The sequence below is a fragment of the Trachurus japonicus genome, chromosome 24 (assembly GCF_045865225.1).
Source record: "Trachurus japonicus isolate A0001 chromosome 24, Traja_1.0".
In the NCBI taxonomy this organism is placed as follows: domain Eukaryota; kingdom Metazoa; phylum Chordata; class Actinopteri; order Carangiformes; family Carangidae; genus Trachurus; species Trachurus japonicus.
In genome coordinates, this window is record NC_140930.1 from 844,921 (window position 1) to 863,960 (window position 19,040).

The following is a 19,040-nucleotide window of genomic DNA, read 5'->3' on the forward strand; positions in this document are numbered from 1 at the left end:
GCGGCCACGTCTGTCTCTGCTCCTCATTGACTCCAATACAAATATTTTCTGAGAGGAGCAGAACGGCCTGATGTTTTAAAACTGCCATCCTCTCCAAAATATTTACTGTAGAAACACCAAATCGTACCACATTTTTCAGGAAGTCCTTAGAGCAATGTGATCTGTGTTTTGAATTTTGAAGGTGACTTTATCCATTGTTCAGATTTCTGTTCTGGAAATATATGCAAATTAGCACATATTTCATTAGATATTGCCTCATTTACACATTTAAACATAAAATTTGACAAAACTTGTAATTCAAAAAATATTTGTCGTAATGTGAGTGATGAACTTGGGAAGTTTCATGGTGATATCTGTTAGTTAAAATTTTTACCTTAAAATACATTAAAAACCCATAGGTGGAGGTTGAAGGGTGATGGATGTTGTTAAAATGCATTACGGGTCCAAAAAATTGACTTTCATTCTGAAACTCGGGACATCCAGAGTTTAGCCAGAGATACACCTTATCGCCAAAAACCAGCCCCCAGTGACCTTTCATCTGACCTGGGGGGGGTCGGGAAAGTGTGAGAGGTGGACAGAAATGGAGTAACGAGGTCTCAATCTGGGACTTTTACTTTGAAATCCTTTTTGGTTTTCACATCCTATTTGTAACCTGGTGTCTATGTGTGTGTGTCTTTATGTGTGTGTGTGTGTGTGTGTGTGTGTGAAGTGTGTACCTTGATGTCTGAGCGTGTGTGATTTTGCCGTGTTGCCGTGGCGATGTTCCGTCAGAGGAAGAAGAGGCGCAGGCCGGAGATCTCGGCGCCGCTGGACTTCCAGCACCGCGTCCACACGTCGTTCGACGCCGCCAGCGGCCGCTACGTGGGGCTGCCGCCGCAGTGGCAGAGCGTCATCGACACGCTGAGGAGGCCACGCCCCCTGGTCGACCCCTCCACCATCACCCAGGTCGAGCTGGGACCCAGGAAGGTCAGGGAGCGGCCGTTACATCATCAGTTTGATCATCGTGTTTACATCATTTGATAATTATAAACCCAGAGAGCAAACATGCTTAATGGCTTTTGTCTAAATTGTTATGTAGGCCTATGTTTGTTATGAACATTTAAATTGTTTCACATTTTCATACAAGTTTGTATGTTTATTTGAAGCGGGAACATTAATGTGAACGCACCCGAGTTAGCTGGAATGCTAATTTCTATCGATAGTCCCTTTGCTAGTTGTTAAAGGTGTACAGAAAAGAAAACTGAATTTGAGCCCACTCTGGATCATAAAATGAATGTGATAACTCATCTATCAGACGATGTAGGCCAAACTTTGTGCAAAATTCTATTTTTGAGTAAATCCGGGATGAAAGTGTGTAATTTTTTTTCCGCATTGGATAATGCAGGCACACAGATTATACGTCAGCCTGCTCACGATTCACCAGCCACTGATATTGGATCCGTCATCCGTCAATCAAACGTCTGAGACACGCACACACACACACGGAGCTCGGTCCCCCCCCAAGCTTTGAATATCCCGCCCGCTCCATAACGACCAATCAAATTTGTTTTCCTTACTCGGGTAAACTCGTGTTGCAGCTCGTGACAACTCGGCGCGACAAACAGGACAAACGGACGTTTCTGTAGCTACACCTTTAAAGGGAATCAGTCTGAAAGACTTTCTGTTTAACACCGCGTCCTGACAGACAGCGATGTGACAGCGACGCGAGCGAGGAAAAGTGATTAGAATGCGTAGCTACTTTTCAATCAGACGTCGCTCCGTCCAGCGATGTCGCTCAACCCTGAAATTATCGCTCGCGTTGTCTCTATCTGGACGACATTCGGCGGCGGTGTCCCGCCCCTAAACACTTCTTATTGGTCGATAAGTCCACGCTGCTTCCTGTTGACAAGCTAGTTACCAGAGAGGAAAAATCACTCAAACATGTGAGAAACAGCAACCAGGAAATGTCAGGAATCTCAGAATAGCGCCGCAAGTTTGTGTAGCTACGTCCCTCGATAATCTGATTGGTTTGGATTCTGAACCAATAGAAAATACTCACGACAAAATCGTCACGCTGCAGATCAGGACACCCTCGCACGAGTTTTCGCTGCCGTTTCGCTGGCTGCTCGCTGCCTGTCAGAACACGGTGTTAGAACTCTAGTTGGTGGTTTTTATTGGTTGTACTGTGAAGACCCACTTCATGGTTTTTTTTCATATTCCTTTGTGAGCTGACTTCACTTTAAAGCAGTACTAAAGAACTTTCAGTTTTGGTTGAGTTTGGTGGCGCCAGTGGCCCAAAGCGGTAGTGTTTTGCCTGAAGGAAGACTCCATTTCCCATGAACACTAGCGCGTAGCGCCGTAAACATCCTGATCTCCCGGTGCATGGAAATGAACAGAAGACGTCCAAACTAAGTTTCTGTTTCCAGTGGATCATTTCTGAGTAAACACACACACACAATCATTGCTGTTCCCTCCTTGTCGTGACTCGCAAAAGTGAAAGTGAAAGTAAAGTGAGAGCAGGGTTCCTACCATGCTCCTCAAAGCTGCTTAGTGCCAGAGAAAGAGATACAGACCATAATGATACAGACCCCCTCAGGCCATGACAGAGGTGTCATTCAACCTGTTGTAAGTCGATGTATCATCACAAAAGTTATGAAAATATTATATGAAGGTTGAAAAGTTCCTTAGTGTTGATTTAAATAGCAGTTCACCCCCCAAAAAAAATAAAATAATTATTGATCGTGTTATTGATGGTGTTATTGATCGTGTTTCCCCCGGCAGCGGATCGTGCGCGGCAGCTTCATCGGCCACGGCGACTACATCAGCCACGTGATCTCTGAGATGAGCCGTCTGTCCGTGTCGGGCTCCAACTCGCTGCGTCGCTGCAGCCCGTCGGCACGGAAACGGGCCCGGTCGCTGGGATGGCTGGGCGAGATGGCGGAGGAAGAGTCGTTCCAGTACGAGAAGATCGGTCGTCATGGAGACCAGGTAGGCCGTGTTCACAAAGCCGCTGAGACCGACTCTTACTAAGGATAAATCACTAAGAGTGACGCCCTGGTGACGCCCCGTTGCTATGGATTACGTCAATTCTCGTGCACGAATTAGAGGCGCTCAACACGGTGATTGGTTGTTGAGTGCCGGTGGTCTTCTTTTTTTTTCTTCCCACATTCAAATATTAATTTTCACGTTCGTTGACAGCCCTAATATTGTATATATATATGGTGATCATAATAATGATTAGAAAAGAAAATGCATTACCCACATCTGTGGCCTATAGCAGGATTTGAACCCGACTGACAATAAGTTTAGTTTACTGAAGGAGCTGCCCTATCACGTGAGCTATTATATACTACTATTACTACTAACAGATGTATGTGTCTAGCGCACCCACCAACTTAAAAAAAATATTTTGGCTCACATCAGCACGACTGCATCACAGCGGTCGCAGTCACCTCGGTCCGACCGTTGTGACGCCTATATTGGACAGTCCGTCACCGTCACTACTCCCGTTTTATAGCGAAAATGTTGTAGATATTGTTGCTGTAACAAAAAAAACCCCAAAAAAACGACAAAAAGGCACTTTGGGCATCAAAGGGCAAAGGGGCAGGTGCTCCAGCACCCCCCAGTCCTCCAGTGTCTCCAAAACATTTGCCTGGCTGCAGCCATTTGCGATTCTTTGTGAATAGGTCTTACTGAGTTAGGAGTCCTCACCAGGACTTTTAAGCTCTCCCAGACTTAGGAGCTACTTTCTACTTTTAGGCCTAAAATACTTTGTGAATTACTCTTATTTTAAAGGGGACATATTATGCAAAACTCACTTTTTCATAGCTTTAGTGTGTATTTGCCTCTTCACCCCTTAAACGTCAGTTTTGACAACTACGTCAATGTTTTGTAAACTGCCATGGTCAGAAAATGTGTCTCTTAACGAGCCGTTTTAATTTCACCCGGTTTATTACATCACAAGCCGGGTGATGTGAATATTCAAGCCCTCGCTCCCATTACTGTTAGACATCAAGGTGCCATGTCAAGAAGCAGAAATGAGCAGAATATGTCCCCTTTAACAAACTAGGAGTCCTAAATTAAAGACTGACACGCCCACTTGTTTTAGGAGTTGCTCCTAAATTCGGCCCTTACACTGCAAAAACTCAATATCTTAGCAAGAATATTTGTCTTATTTCTAGTCAAAACAAATCTCATTCTACTTAAAATCAGACTCATCATATTAAAAGCAGCTTGTTCTTAGACACTTTTTACTTCTTTCAAGCAGATTTTCACTTAAAATAAGTAGAAAAATCTGATAGTGGAGCAAGTTCCTTATTACTTTCTTATTACAAACACAAAAAACTTGCTTTCACTGGCAGATTTTTCTACTTATTTCAAGTGAAAAGTAGTTTCAAACAAGTGAAAATGATCTAAAAACAAGTTCATTTTTAGGTGATGAGTCTTATTTTAAGTGGAAAGAGATTAGTTTTGACTAGAAATGAGACATTTTGACAAGAAAGAAGACAAATATTCTTGGAAAGATTTTGAGTTTTTGCAGTGTAGGAGCTACTTTTAACCCTGAGACTCTTTGTGAATACGACCCCAGGTAACCCACGGCGACGGGAGGTCGACCTACTGGCAGGACCGGATCAGACTGGTCCGCGGCGAGACGAGCGGCAGCCCCGAGCTGAACGGCGCCCTGCCGGGGGTCCGGTCCCACCGCCAGGCGGCGCCGGGGGAGGCCACGCCCCCCAGCGGCTCGGCTGGACGCTACGCACGCGGCAGCGAGGGGGCGGAGCTACGACAGCGGGCGACTTCCTGTCACTACAACCTGCAGAGCTCAGACCACAGAGTTAACCTGAGACCCAAGACTCAGCTGCCCGACCTGCTGGCCTCGTCCACGCACACTCCCAGAAGGCCTCACTCCACCTACGACCTCAAGGTACGGCACCTAGCTTAGCTTAGCATAGTTTAGCTTAAGGGATAGTTCACCCAAAATTCAATTCAAATTTCACTGATTATCTCCCCCCCCTCATGTGGACTAAGGGCCAGTGTTGGGCAGTAGCGACGTTACAAGTAGCGGCGTTAGTAACTTAACTACATTTCTCAGTAGCGTGGTCGTAGCGTCGCTGTTTTCTACATCAAATAGCTTTTCAGTAGTTAAGCTATTTAATTGATCAGTAGCGCGGTAGCGTCCACAGAAGCTACATTTCCCCAGGCATTTCTAGACCTTAAACGCACCGCTTCCATGTGACGTAATGTACGTATCTGCAGATGCCCATCTGCTGCAGCGGCGCAGCACGCAGCAGGTGACAGAGAAGGAGGGATAAGTTGGTGAATCAGAGCCGTAGCTGGACAACTTTATCGCTGCACAGCGACCGCGCGCACCGTTGCACGTCGCTCCAAGAGCCCGAGACACGGCCACTGAGAGGCTGAGTGACGGGACCGTTCCTGTAGGAACGCGCCTTTTAATGAATCAAACCAAACACCCTGAACAGCATGCCGAGTACGAGAGGGAGAGACGGCTGCAGCAGTTAAAACGAAAGCTCCTCGTCCCAGCATGTCGCCCACTCCGTCCGTGGCCGACGTCTTTTAAAACAGTGTTTCCCAACCTTGGGGTCGGGACCCCTCGTGGGGTCGCCTGAAATTCAAATGAGGTCGCCTGAAATGTCTAGTAGCCTAATTGATGAATTTAAAAAAAATCTGACCAAGAAAGGTTAGGAACCACTGTTTTAAAAGACACTTGGGTTTTTTTGGATTGTACTTGCATAGATCTTTCAGCACTCACAATGGGCCGATATAAATGAAAAACTTTGTTTAACTTCTTGTGCTTTTTTGATGACCAACTGGCATATTCAAAAACTGTCAGAATAGTCAATAAACATTTACTTTCTTTGAAAATTAAGTCTAAAAAAATATTTTATTTATCCAATAGGCCCTATTAAAAAAAACAAAAAACAACAACTTTAAAACCACTTTCGGTATTCGGTTATTCGGCCAAGCGTTTTGATTTTATTCGGTATTCGGCCAAAAAAATGCCACTTCGGTGCACCCCTACTTGGAATTAAGTTAGTTTGGTGTAAAAAAAAATAGCTTTGATGTAGCTAAGCTACTTTTGTCATTTTATTGTAGCGTAGCTTGCTACATTTCTCTGGTGGGTAGCTTTAGTGTAGTGAAGCTTCATTTCATGTAAAGTAACTTGTAGCTTAGCTCACTACATTTTCCAAGTAGCTTGCCCAACACTGCTAAGGGCTGGGAGAAGTTTCAGAGTCCTCCGTGGCTTCTCTGAGTTACAGGGGGTCTCGGCGTAGCAGTGCATGTCCATATGACGGTTGCTAATGGATACCAACTGTCTTCATAACAAAAAGACACACCAAAAAACATCCAGATACCTCCATGCTGCTCGTCTGTAATGTCCCTCTTGTATTGAAGCCCCAACATGAGAAATTGTCCCGAAAAAATTTAATAAGTCTATATTTCAAGCTCGTTTTGTAGCGGAAGCTTCCAAGCGTCCAAATTTGACGAACCGGGAAGAGGAGCTCCGAGAAGCTTCCGCTAGTTTTTATACATAAATATTCCACGACAAGTTTCAACAGACGTAAAGAACAAACTGAGGTGATGACATCAGAGCTTCATCAATAAAGGAAAGCTCTGTCAATAATCAGAGACGAGACTCGGCCCCTACACAGTGAATTTGAACAACTTCCCTCAGGGCGGCGCTATAGAGTTCCTCTAGCAAAGAAAAAGATCTACAAGGGCTCCTTCATCCCCGATGCCATCTGCATAATCAACAAGACACAGTAAAGGGGATTTTATTTTATTTTATTTTTATTTTTACATCTGTATGTGATGTGACCGCTGGTGACTTTGTTTTGTCTCATGTGAAGCCGCTGGCAGCGTTTGTGTTCTGACTGTTCTGTCTAGAAGTGAGACCAAAGATGAATTTCCTGCCTTGGCGGGACAATAAAGTTTTCTAATTCAAATTCTAATAACCTGACCAGTGTCCCCCCCCCCCTCCCCCAGGTGACCTCCTCCCCCTCCTCCCCCTCCTCCCCCGTCCTGCTGCCCCCTCCCAACAGCACCAGCAGCCCCCTGGTCACCGGTCGAGGGTTGCCCCAGCGCTCGCCGCGCCCCCTCTCCAGCCTGAGCGTTCCCACGGCGCCGCGCCCCCCCTCCTCCCCCTCCCAGCCCCTCCCCCCCTCCTCCCCCCCCCAGGCCGTGAGCCACCAGCAGTTCCGCGCGGCGCTGCAGCGGGTGGTGGACCCCGGAGACCCCCGGACGAGTCTGGAGGACTTCGTGAAGATCGGCGAGGGCTCGACGGGCGTCGTCTGCATCGCCCGCGAGCGCCACAGCGGCCGCCAGGTGGCCGTGAAGATGATGGACCTGAGGAGGCAGCAGCGCCGCGAGCTGCTGTTCAACGAGGTAGGAGAGGGGGCGGGGGGGGCAGGGGGCAGGGGGCGGAGTCAAAACTAATCTCTTTCCACTTAAAATAAGACTCATCACCTAAAAATGAACTTGTTTTTAGATCATTTTCACTTGTTTCAAACTAATTTTCACTTGAAATAAGTAGAAAAATCTGCCAGTGAAAGAAAGTTTTTTGTGCTTGTAATAAGAAAGAAAAACTTGCTCCACTATCAGATTTTTCTACTTATTTCAAGTGAAAATCAGCTTGAAAGAAGTAAAAAGTGTCTAAAAACAAGCTGCTTTTTAATGTGATGAGTCTGATTTTAAGTAGAATGAGATTTGTTTTGACTAGAAATAAGACAAATATTCTTGGTAAGATACGTGAGTTTTTGCAGTGCACAGCAGGCCAGCTCCTAATATAAATATGCATATTTATATATATAAATGCAGGTACTTTACCAAAAGTCGCGTGATGTATCAAACAAAGAAACTATGGATTCAAGTTTTTATTTTATTTTACATATTTGTTTTATTTCTACACTCAAAATATAGACGATATCATGACGTGAACCCTATGTTGCAGTAAATTAATTTGGTAGAAATTGGCTTAACGGCTTTGGTGCACTAAAGATACAGAATAATATTATTCAGCAAGGGATAATAACTACTTAACATAACTAATATAGATATGGATTATTAAAATATATAGAATATCTATCTTTAAGTAATGGATATTTTATATAAAGATATGGAATGAAATTATGAAATAGAATGATGCAGAATGCATGAATTGGTAAGATTTTGAAACATTTTTGTAGTATTTCATTTTTATTTTTTTTGTTTTATTTCCCTATTCTCAATGCTAACTCGTCAAGTTTACTTTTACTTTTCTGTTGTGATGTACTGAACATTTCTGCCACTTTTTTCTAGGAATGTTTCAACTTTTCTGGGAGAAATTGTACAACTTTTTTCCAGGATTTTTTAATGGAATTTTACCACTTTTTCTAATACATTTTTTTCTTTTTTTCTTTTTTAAATCTTACCGCTTTTTTTTGAGAATTTCTACCACTTTTTTCTAAGAATATTTCAACTTTTTGGGAGAAATTGTATCACTTTTTTTTTCCAGAAATATCTCTATAATCTTTCCAAAAATTCACGCCTAATTTGAACGTACATTGACTACCAGTAAGTAAATATTTGTGCATTTCTGGTGTCTTGGTGTCCAGGTGGTGATCATGAGGGACTACCGACACCCCAACGTGGTGCAGATGCACCGCAGCGCTCTGGTGGAGGAGGAGCTCTGGGTCGTCATGGAGTATCTGCAGGGAGGAGCGCTCACACACATCGTCAACGAGACACGGTGAACACACACACACACACACACACACACACACACACACACACACACACACACACACACACACAAAAACACACACACACACACACACACACACACACACACACACACACACACACACACACCTGCAACTGGATGTTAAGCACAGATTGTCATATTTGTTGATGGTATTTCTCATGTAGAGGCAGAAGTAGAGTTCATGATGAGAAATACAGTTCATATGATTAAAATGTGTTAAGAAGATGAATAATTCAATAATATGTAAGTACACAGGATTTAATGATTAGAGAGAGAGAGAGAGAGAAAACTTTATTGATCCCAATGGGCAATTCAGTTTGCAGTTGCACCTAGCCATAGTGAATAAATACATAAATAAACAAACAAAGGACAATACAATACAATACCACAACCAGCATGACGTGAAAAGAGTCTCAGCAACACATTCGAATTGACATTCAACATTTAAGAGCCAGGGGAAATAAGCCAAGATATGGTGTGCCCCCTACACGCACACACACACACATACACTTAAGCAAGTAAAAAACAATAAAAAAAATAAAAGGAGAAAAGAACCAAACTAACCTATACGCATGACGCATTAATAATTTCATTTCTAAGTTTATATAGTGGTTAAAAATGTTAAAAGCATATTGGTATTCTTGTTTTTTACGTGACTCGGTATATGTCGGTAAAAGGTAAACTTCCCCTTTAAGAACGCATAGGTGTGTGGGATTCCTGTTGATCTGAGAGCAGGCAGTCAGAGCTTGATAGCTGGAGAAGCAAACGGTTTTCTTACCTGCTTTTTAGTAATTAGTTGCTACAAGTGTGTTAGCCGGCCACTTTGTTTTGTAATCCTGTGGAATAAAACTGGAGATTTTTTATATTTTTTCTTCACAACAAAAAACGTTTCCAGAGTGGACTTTGTTGACCTGCACAGCTGGGCTAGCTACAGACACTGCCTGTGGAAAGCAACTTCTTGCTAGCAATAGACTGTTGAGTAAGCCACTGCAACGTCTCAAACTAACATTATTTAAACCTCTACATCTTAGAAATATTATAACAACTAAAATGCCGTATATTTTGTATAGAAAATGATCTTTTAGTTCAAACAGACATAATTATTCAACTGGACGCTGCTGGAGGTTATTTTATTTAACACAGGGCGATTTCTCAACATACAGTATTATATAGAGCTATGGAGCAGTGGAATGCCCTTTACTTCTGAATTATGTTATACAACAAAGAAACATGGTTAGTTTTTAAATGAAACTAAGAGATTATTATTTGGATCGTAGTTGTGACCATTAGTATAGGCTATAAATCTGTAAACTGGGTCCTGGCTTCCACATAGTAAATGTTGTGTAGTGATTCAATGTAGGAGCTGCACTGCAAAAATTCAAGTATCTTACCAAGAATATTTGTCTTATTTCTAGTCAAAACAAATCTCATTCTACTTAAAATAAGACTCATCACATTAAAAGCAGCTTGTTTTTAGACACTTTTTACTTCTTTCAAGCAGATTTTCACTTGAAATAAGTAGAAAAATCTGATAGTGGAGCAAGTTTTTCTTCCTTATTACAAACACAAAAAACTTGCTTTCACTGGCAGATTTTTCTACTTATTTCAAGTGAAAATTAGTTTGAAACAAGTGAAAATGATCTAAAAACAAGTTCATTTTTAGGTGATGAGTCTTATTTTAATTAGTTTTGACTAGAAATGAGACATTTTTTACAAGAAATAAGACAAATATTCTTGGAAAGATTTTGAGTTTTTGCAGTGTGGTGATGTCTGTTACAGTCGGTGTTCGTCCTGGATGTTTTGTGTGTACGTGTATGTATTAAGTATGTGTCTTCTGTATGTATTTTTGTTTTTAGGTATTACAAGTATGTGTTGTTGTTGATGGTTTGTATTTGTCATTTCTGAAGATGAAAACACCCCAGGAAGAAGCTGCTGCTGCTGCTGCTGCTGCGTGGCTAAAGCTGATGGGATCTAAATAAACTAAACTAAACTAAACTCAGATGGGCTGTCGGGTGTGTGGTTGTGACTGACCAGTGTGTGTGTGTGTGTGTGTGTGTGTGTGTGTGTGTGTGTGTGTGTGTGTGTGTGTGTGTGTGTGTGTCAGGCTGAGCGAGGAGCAGATAGCGACGGTGTGTGAGAACGTCCTGCAGGCTCTGTCCTACCTGCACGGTCAGGGAGTCATCCACCGAGACATCAAGAGTGACTCCATCCTGCTGACGCTGGACGGGAGGGTAACACACACACACACACACACACACACACACACACACACACACACACACACACACACACACACACACACACACACACACACATCACATCACATCATTATGCATTAATTAATTTCACAACATTATAAATATTTAAAATCAAATATAGTCAAAATATTTAAGTATCTATGACTAATTAATCATCCCCAAGGGGAAGTGTTTGAAATATTCAAGTCATTAATTGTCATCTACTGTATTCCAAATGTAATCATTTTTTTTATTACAAATGACACACTAACATTTAAATTCCTACCAATTCAACGTTACGTTAGTTAAATGGACCAGAATCTGTTCATTCACCTTTACTTTGGTGCTGATCTGCAGATACGGTTCCAACATAATCTTTTTTGGAAAGTGACGTATTTATGAATCTTTACCATCAATTAATCGTGCCGTTTAATACCTCGATTAATTATGAAAACAAGTAATCGATATCCCTACACTGCAAAAACTCAAAATCTTTCCAAGAATATTTGTCTTATTTCTAGTCAAAACTGACCTCTTTCCACTTAAAATAAGACTCATCACATAAAAATTAACTTGTTTTTAGATCATTTTCACTTGTTTCAAACTAATTTTCACTTGAAATAAGTAGAAAAATCTGATAGTGAAAGTAAGTTTTTTCTGCTCGTAATAAGGAAGAAAAACTTGCTCCACTGTCAGATTTTTCTACTTATTTCAAGTGAAAATCTGCTTGAAAGAAGTAAAAAATGTCTAAAAACAAGCTGCTTTTAATGTGATGAGTCTGATTTTAAATATAAAGAGATTAGTTTTGATGAGAAATGACATTTTGACTAGAAATAAGACAAATATTCTTGGTAAGATGTAGAGTTTTTGCAGTGTAATATCTGCTGTTCTTCTCCTTCTCCAGGTGAAGCTGTCAGACTTCGGTTTCTGTGCTCAGATCAGTGAAGACGTCCCGAAGAGGAAGTCTCTGGTGGGAACGCCGTACTGGATGGCGCCCGAGGTCATCGCCAAGACCCCGTATGGAACAGAGGTGAGGAGGCAATAGTTACTTTTCATGGTAATTAGTTACTTTAAAGGGATAGTTCAACATTTAGTCAAACTGGCCCATTGCCATAATCCCTATAGTCATAGCAGTAGGTTCGTTACCTTTAATTGGCTCATGGGATTTCTTGGTTTCCCTCATCAAACTCATCAAATACACAATCCAACAACTCCACAACGCTCTGGTGGACAAGTTGTGAGCTGCACATTCACCACGCTATGAGATAATAACACAACGTTACCACACAGAGTTGTTTTAGAGGGAAATGCAGAGACTGTTGATGAAAAACTGTCCCTGAAGGCAACACGCATCAGCGGTTTTGCATGAATTTCCCTCTAAAACAACTCTGTGTGGTAACGTTGTGTTATTATCTCATAGCGTGGTGAATGTGCAGCTCACAACTTGTCCACCAGAGCGTTGTGGAGTTGTTGGATTGTGTATTTGATGAGTTTGATGATGAGGGAAACCAAGAAATCCCATAATGAGCCTCCGTAGCGTAGCTCTGAGCAGCTCACGGCTCTGCTCCGCTGTTCTAAAAACAGCTTGCACCGACAATTAAAGGTAACGAACCTACTGCTATGACTATGCAATTACTGCCTACGTTCAAATGAGTTTTATTTACTAAACGTGCCCAAAGTTAATACTGAACTTGAAACGCACTGCAGAAAACTCTAAAGTTAAAGGAGCTCATCAACCTTGGATCTTTGAAAACTCGTGTGAGAGAAATTGGAGCAGCTTCATACCGCACTTGTTCTTGTTTTGTTGTGAATCCGAACCTTTATTCCTGTTGCTTCTATCTTGTAATGTATTGTATCTGTGTGCTGTGTGATTTCTGTGTCTTGTAAGTGTAGTAACTTTTCTATGCTGCCAGACTTCCCTTGAAAAAGAGGTCATTGTGTCTCAACGGGACCGACCTGGTTAAATAAAAGCAAAATAAAAAATAAAAAATATAGAGGGGTTATGGCAATGGGCCAATCTGACTAAATGTTGAACTATCCCTTTAAGGTTTTGGAGAAAGTAACTAGTAACTGTAACTAAGTAGTTTCTAAGAGTGAGGCGGTGTTCTCTGTGACCAATCAGGTGGACGTCTGGTCTCTGGGCGTCATGGTGGTGGAGATGGTGGACGGAGAGCCGCCGTACTTCAGCGACACGCCCATCACCGCCATGAAGAAGCTGAGAGACGAAGCAGCACCGAGCGCCAAGAACATCCACCGGGTCAGACACACACACACACACAGACACACACACACACACACACACACACACACACACACACACACACACACACACACACACACACACACACACACACACACACACACACACTTTACTTTACTTTATTAGTTTATTTAGTCGGGACAGTGCATATTAATGGACAGTGAGTGCTGCACTCACTGTAAAAACACTGGATTTAGCTCTGCTGCTAAATTACATCCATAGTCCCCAAAACAATACAACTATTAAAGGGACAACCAGGAGTTTTGGAAAAGCGAAGTGTTTCCACACTACATTTATGAGCCTCCGCACCGTGAAATTCTTTGACCGGGTCAAGACAGACTCATGTTTTCATTCATCAAGAATTAAAGTCAGAGGTTGGAAGACGATCACATACCGTCGTAGTTCCCACCATAAACGGAGATTCATACGGCGGCGTTATTCTCATGACTCGCCACGAAACCGAAAGTAAAGAAACGCTGGTCGGCTCGCCCAGCATTTCCACCACCACTAATAATAACAAAATAACCATAGAGACAAAACCATAGATTTATCTAAAATGGACCATTAACAAGTGGTAACGGAGATTCATCCTCATTAATATCAGACTTTTTTATTGTCGTTCTGCCGACGGAGAAATTCCTTGTTGTCCCTTTAACGTAAAAAGTCCATAAAGACGGAGGACCAGTAGATAACAGAAAATGTACATTTACATAGTTACAGGAGGATTGGACATGATTCTTTGAATTGTAAAAAATATATATAATCTAATGCAATTGTGATTGACATGATTTGTTGAAATATTAAATCTATACAGTTGCGTTAGACATGATTCATTGAATTATAAAACATGTAATTACACATGCTCAGACTAGATTTACTTTCACCAGACCGAGCATGCTGACATGACTGCAGCCTGGCTGTATTATTGCACACGTAGCCTACCGGTCCAAAACATTCACACATAATAACTACATATGCTACTACACTATTGCACACGCACCGGCCATAGACACACGACTGCACACACAATAAAGACCCCAGTTAAACATGATTACAGCTGCTCACAGGTTAGTTTGTCTAGTATCCATCTGTAAGTTGTGCTTTAAAGGTGCTAAAAGTCGGACCCTCTCTACACTGCAAAAACTCAAAATCTTACCAAGAATATTTGTCTTATTTCTAGTCAAAACTAATCTCATTCTACTTAAAATGAGACTCATCACATTAAAAGCAGCTTGTTTTTAGACACTTTTTACTTCTTTCAAGCAGATTTTCACTTGAAATAAGTAGAAAAATCTGATAGTGGAGCAAGTTTTTCTCTCTTATTACAAACACAAAAAACTTGCTTTCACTGGCAGATTTTTCTACTTATTTCTGCCTGTCCCCCTGTCCCCCCAGGTAGAGGTCTATCTCTGCTTATCTCTGCTTATTTCAAGTGAAAATCTGCTTGAAACAAATGAAAATGATCTAAAAACAAGTACATTTTTAGGTGATGAGTCTTATTTTAAGAGGACAGAGTTTAGTTTTGACTAGAAATGAGACATTTTGACAAGAAAGAAGACAAATATTCTTGGAAAGATTTTGAGTTTTTGCAGTGTAATATTTAAGCAATATATCACGACAGTCCGTGGTCTCTGCTCATTCTACCACTCTAAGGGGCATTGTTCCCCCTCAGAGTGGTAGAATGAGCATATACCATGGACTGGAGTGATATATTGCTTTTATAAAACGGTTACCAATAATGACAATATGAAAGAGGGATACACAATCAATTTCATGTAGTTTTATTCAACCAGAAATACATATTATCCAATAAAATAGCCTCACTGTGAAAAAATAGTCCCACTCTCCAGACGTTAGCTCCTAGTAGCTCTGTCACTGCTCAGTCCCCTCTACCATTGTTAACCCTCTGGAGGTCAAAGTTCACCTTCAACATGTCAATTACACTACTTTACTACATTTTTAACATCCTAAAAACATCAACTGTCTGTTGCTACGGACTGCAACAGTCCGTTGTCATGGATACATGACAACAACTTCCATTCATACCAGTCATACGTGCCTGAGGCGGAGTGATAGCCTACGCTGTGATAAGGCTTTAGAATAGTAGCCGTGGTATATGCTCATTATACCACGGTTAACAACCAATCAGATCGCAGGATTTCACCTTTACGTTTTATAATAATGGGTAGCTTGTTCCCTTCTAAACGTGTCAGTGATGCTGCGTTGCCAACCAGGTGTGTGATGATGATGATGATGATGATGATGATGATGATGATGTCCCCCTGTGCTCAGGTGTCCCCGGTGCTGAAGGACTTCCTGGGCTGCATGTTGACCCGCGACACGCTGCAGCGATCCGGCGCCGGCGCTCTGCTGCAGCACCCGTTCCTGCTGCAGGCCGCATCGCCGCGCTGCCTCGTACCGCTGGTGGAGCAGCACCGCAAGAGGCTGTCGCTCTGCTGAACGACCCACTGCTGCAGCTGGAACACCCGGAAAACACATGGAAAACATGGAAAACTCATGGAAAATGGTCGACCAATTTCCAGTCATGGAAAACACATGGAAAATGAAAAAAAAAGAGTCAAATGTCCTGGAAAATGATTTACCACATCAACTACACTGCAAAAACTCTACATCTTTCCAAGAATATTTGTCTTATTTCTTGTCAGAATGTCTCATTTCTAGTCCAAACTAATCTCTTTCCACTTAAAATAAGACTCATCACCTAAAAATGAACTTGTTTTTAGATCATTTTCACTTGTTTCAAACTAATTTTCAGTTGAAATAAGTAGAAAAATCTGCCAGTGAAAGTAAGTTTTTTGTGTTTGTAATAAGAAAGAAAAACTTGCTCCACTATCAGATTTTTCTACTTATTTCAAGTGAAAATCAGCTTGAAAGAAGTAAAAAGTGTCTAAAAACAAGCTGCTTTTTAATGTGATGAGTCTTATTTTAAGTAGAATGAGATTTGTTTTGACTAATATGAATATTCTTGGTAAGATGTAGAGTTTTTACAGTGAACCAGAGCTGTTTGCCGTCTTCAGACCTCACTAAGGATTTATTTTCTAGTGAGAAAACTAGAGACTTTGAGTTGACGAGTGTTTCCATGTTTGTGTTGTTCTATGATGTATTCATAGGAATTTCTAAGCATGTAACTGTAAGAGATTATTGCATGAATGAATGAATGAATGAATGAATACTTTATTTCAAACATGTGAATAACATATTACACTTGAAGCACTAGTCGATAAAAACCTTTGTATGTTTGAAAAGGAATAGGAAGAAGCATCAGCTTATTAATTCCTACCCCTTCTCCACCTAGAATCCTACACTGCAAAAAAATCAAATATCTTACCAAGAATATTTGTCTTATTTCTAGTCAAAACAAATTCATTCTCATTCTACTTAAAATCAGACTCATCACATTTAAAAAGCAGCTTGTTTTTAGACACTTTTTACTTCTTTCAAGCAGATTTTCACTTGAAATAAGTAGAAAAATCTGATAGTGGAGCAAGTTTTTCTTTCTTATTACAAACACAAAAAACTTGCTTTCACTGGCAGATTTTTCTACTTATTTCAAGTGAAAATTAGTTTGAAACAAGTGAAAATGATCTAAAAACAAGTTAATTTTTAGGTGATGAGTCTTATTTAAAGTGGAAAGAGATTAGTTTGGACTAGAAATGAGACATTTTGACAAGAAATAAGACAAATATTCTTGGAAAATTTTGAGTTTTTGCAGTGTAGGTTATCTTACTTCCTGTATATCCAGTTTTTTTTTTTTTTTTAATACATATGCAATACGATGCATAACTTAGAGCCACAGACTCTGCACATCTTTAAACCAGACTTCTGGAGCTGAGAGAGGAACAAACAGAGAAACAAAACTGTACAAAATAAGGTCCAACTGTGGAAAAGAACATGAACGGGACAGAGGATGTAGAATAACAACACGTCTGTCAGACTGGAGCCGCTGGAAAAGTCCTGGAAAAGTCCTGGAAAAGTCCTGGAAAAGTCCTGGAAAATGGCAACAAGTGTGACCTCGTGACCTCTGGTTCACCTGTGAATCTAAAACCTAAAACCAGATTCTTCCTGTTACTGATCCTGTTGTGGACGATCGTCATGTGATGCTTCTATTTTTGATAAAATGTAAATAAACTGAAGACGTTTTAAAAATAATTAGATCCACAAACACTTCATAATCTGAATATTTCTACTTTAAAGGTCCAGTCTGTAAAATATTTGGTAAAATCGTCACATCCAGCTGGGACTGAGAGTATTTCAGGAGCGATGAGGTGAAGATCTAAACCATTTCACCACATGTCTGCTGTTTCCTCCTATTTATGAACTTGAAACTCTTGAAACGTGCTGTCTGATTGGCTGGATTGGCTGGACAAACATGGCGGTGCAAGATGACGCTCTCTAAAGCCAGACCCTTGTTATATGTAGATATAAAAGGATAATTATAAGGCTACGGAAACCAAACAGGTTTTATTTTATAGTGATTATACACTGATACTAATATATTAATAGGGAGTAGATTCAGATTTTAACTATAAACCTTGTTCATTATTACAGACTGGACCTTTAAAATGAGTTCATGAAAGGAACTTTTAAATAAATCAATTAGTTCTGGATCTGCTTTGGTTCACTTTTCATATTATTATTATTATTATTATTATTATGTAGAACCCTTCAGACAGGTTGTTGTCATCTTTGTTTCAGCATGTGTGTATTTATTATGTCAATAATAAAATGTTTTCATGAACAATGAATAAAACCAAACTCAAACAAAAACATAACAAACGACCTTTGACCTGTGGGGTCACGTTGGTTAACAGACAGTGAACACACATCCTGTTCACACACACACACACACACACTGACTGCTACATTAAAGTATTTTTTTATATTTAGAATATTTATATGAATCTATAAAATGTTGTTCAACTGCTCAAAAACTCTAAATCTTTCCAAGAATATTTGTCTCATTTCTAGTCCAAACTAATCTCTTTCCACTTAAAATAAGACTCATCACCTAAAAATGAACTTGTTTTTAGATCATTTTCACTTGTTTCAAACTAATTTTCACTTGAAATAAGTAGAAAAATCTGCCAGTGAAAACAAGTTTTTTGGTCTTGTAATAAGAAAGAAAAACTTGCTCCACTATCAGATTTTTCTACTTATTTCAAGTGAAAATCTGCTTGAAAGAAGTAAAAAGTGTCTAAAAACAAGCTGCTTTTAATGTGATGAGTCTGATTTTAAGTAGAATGAGATTCGTTTTGACTAGAAATGAGACAAATATTCTTGGTAAGATGTAGAGTTTTTGCAGTGAACCACCTCAGGTCGTTGGTTTAGTTCAGTTTTAGTCTAAAGCTTCAATATGTGAGTGTGAGAGTGACAGTAAGAGCCCCTCCCCTCCCTCGGGGGGGTGGAGATAAAGACCAGAGAGGCTGAGACAAGTGTGTGCATGTGTGTGTGTGTGTGCATGTGTGTGTGTGTGTGTGTGTGTGTGTGTGTGTGTGTGTGTGTGTGTGTGTCTATTTGCAGGCAGCTGAGAGATAAGGAGACAGAGACACGTCAGCAGTCAGTCCACACTCTCTCTGCCCACAGACTTTTATTCTGAAGGTCTGAGTGTATGTGAGACGTTCAAAGACGGCGTGGAAATGGAAAGCTAAAGGGACATTTACACAATACAAAGTAATAACACATAGGTAGCCTACTACTGGACTCCACAAAGACTCAACAGAGCTGGTATAATAAACAATAAGTTGTGTTGGAAATGCCAGAAAGACATCGGTACTCTCTGTTG

The 19,040-nt window shown here is 40.7% G+C and overlaps 1 protein-coding gene across 2 annotated transcripts; it reads left to right on the forward strand.

The window, feature by feature from the left end:
- Nucleotides 1–709: 709 nt before the first annotated feature.
- Nucleotides 710–15,697, forward strand: pak6b (p21 protein (Cdc42/Rac)-activated kinase 6b). Of its 2 annotated transcripts, none has more exons than XM_085770067.1 (9): nucleotides 710–966; nucleotides 2,761–2,976; nucleotides 4,568–4,903; nucleotides 6,985–7,383; nucleotides 8,592–8,725; nucleotides 10,845–10,971; nucleotides 11,882–12,007; nucleotides 13,100–13,234; nucleotides 15,530–15,697. In XM_085770067.1, exons 1-9 carry the CDS (start codon nucleotides 760–762, stop codon nucleotides 15,695–15,697), a joined length of 1,848 nt encoding a protein of 615 aa, XP_085626193.1. In that variant the 5' UTR covers nucleotides 710–759. The 2 variants fall into 2 exon arrangements, with proteins under 2 accessions (XP_085626193.1, XP_085626194.1); XM_085770068.1 differs by having other exon boundaries at nucleotides 2,761–2,967; nucleotides 4,568–4,907; nucleotides 7,010–7,383.
- Nucleotides 15,698–19,040: the final 3,343 nt, after the last annotated feature.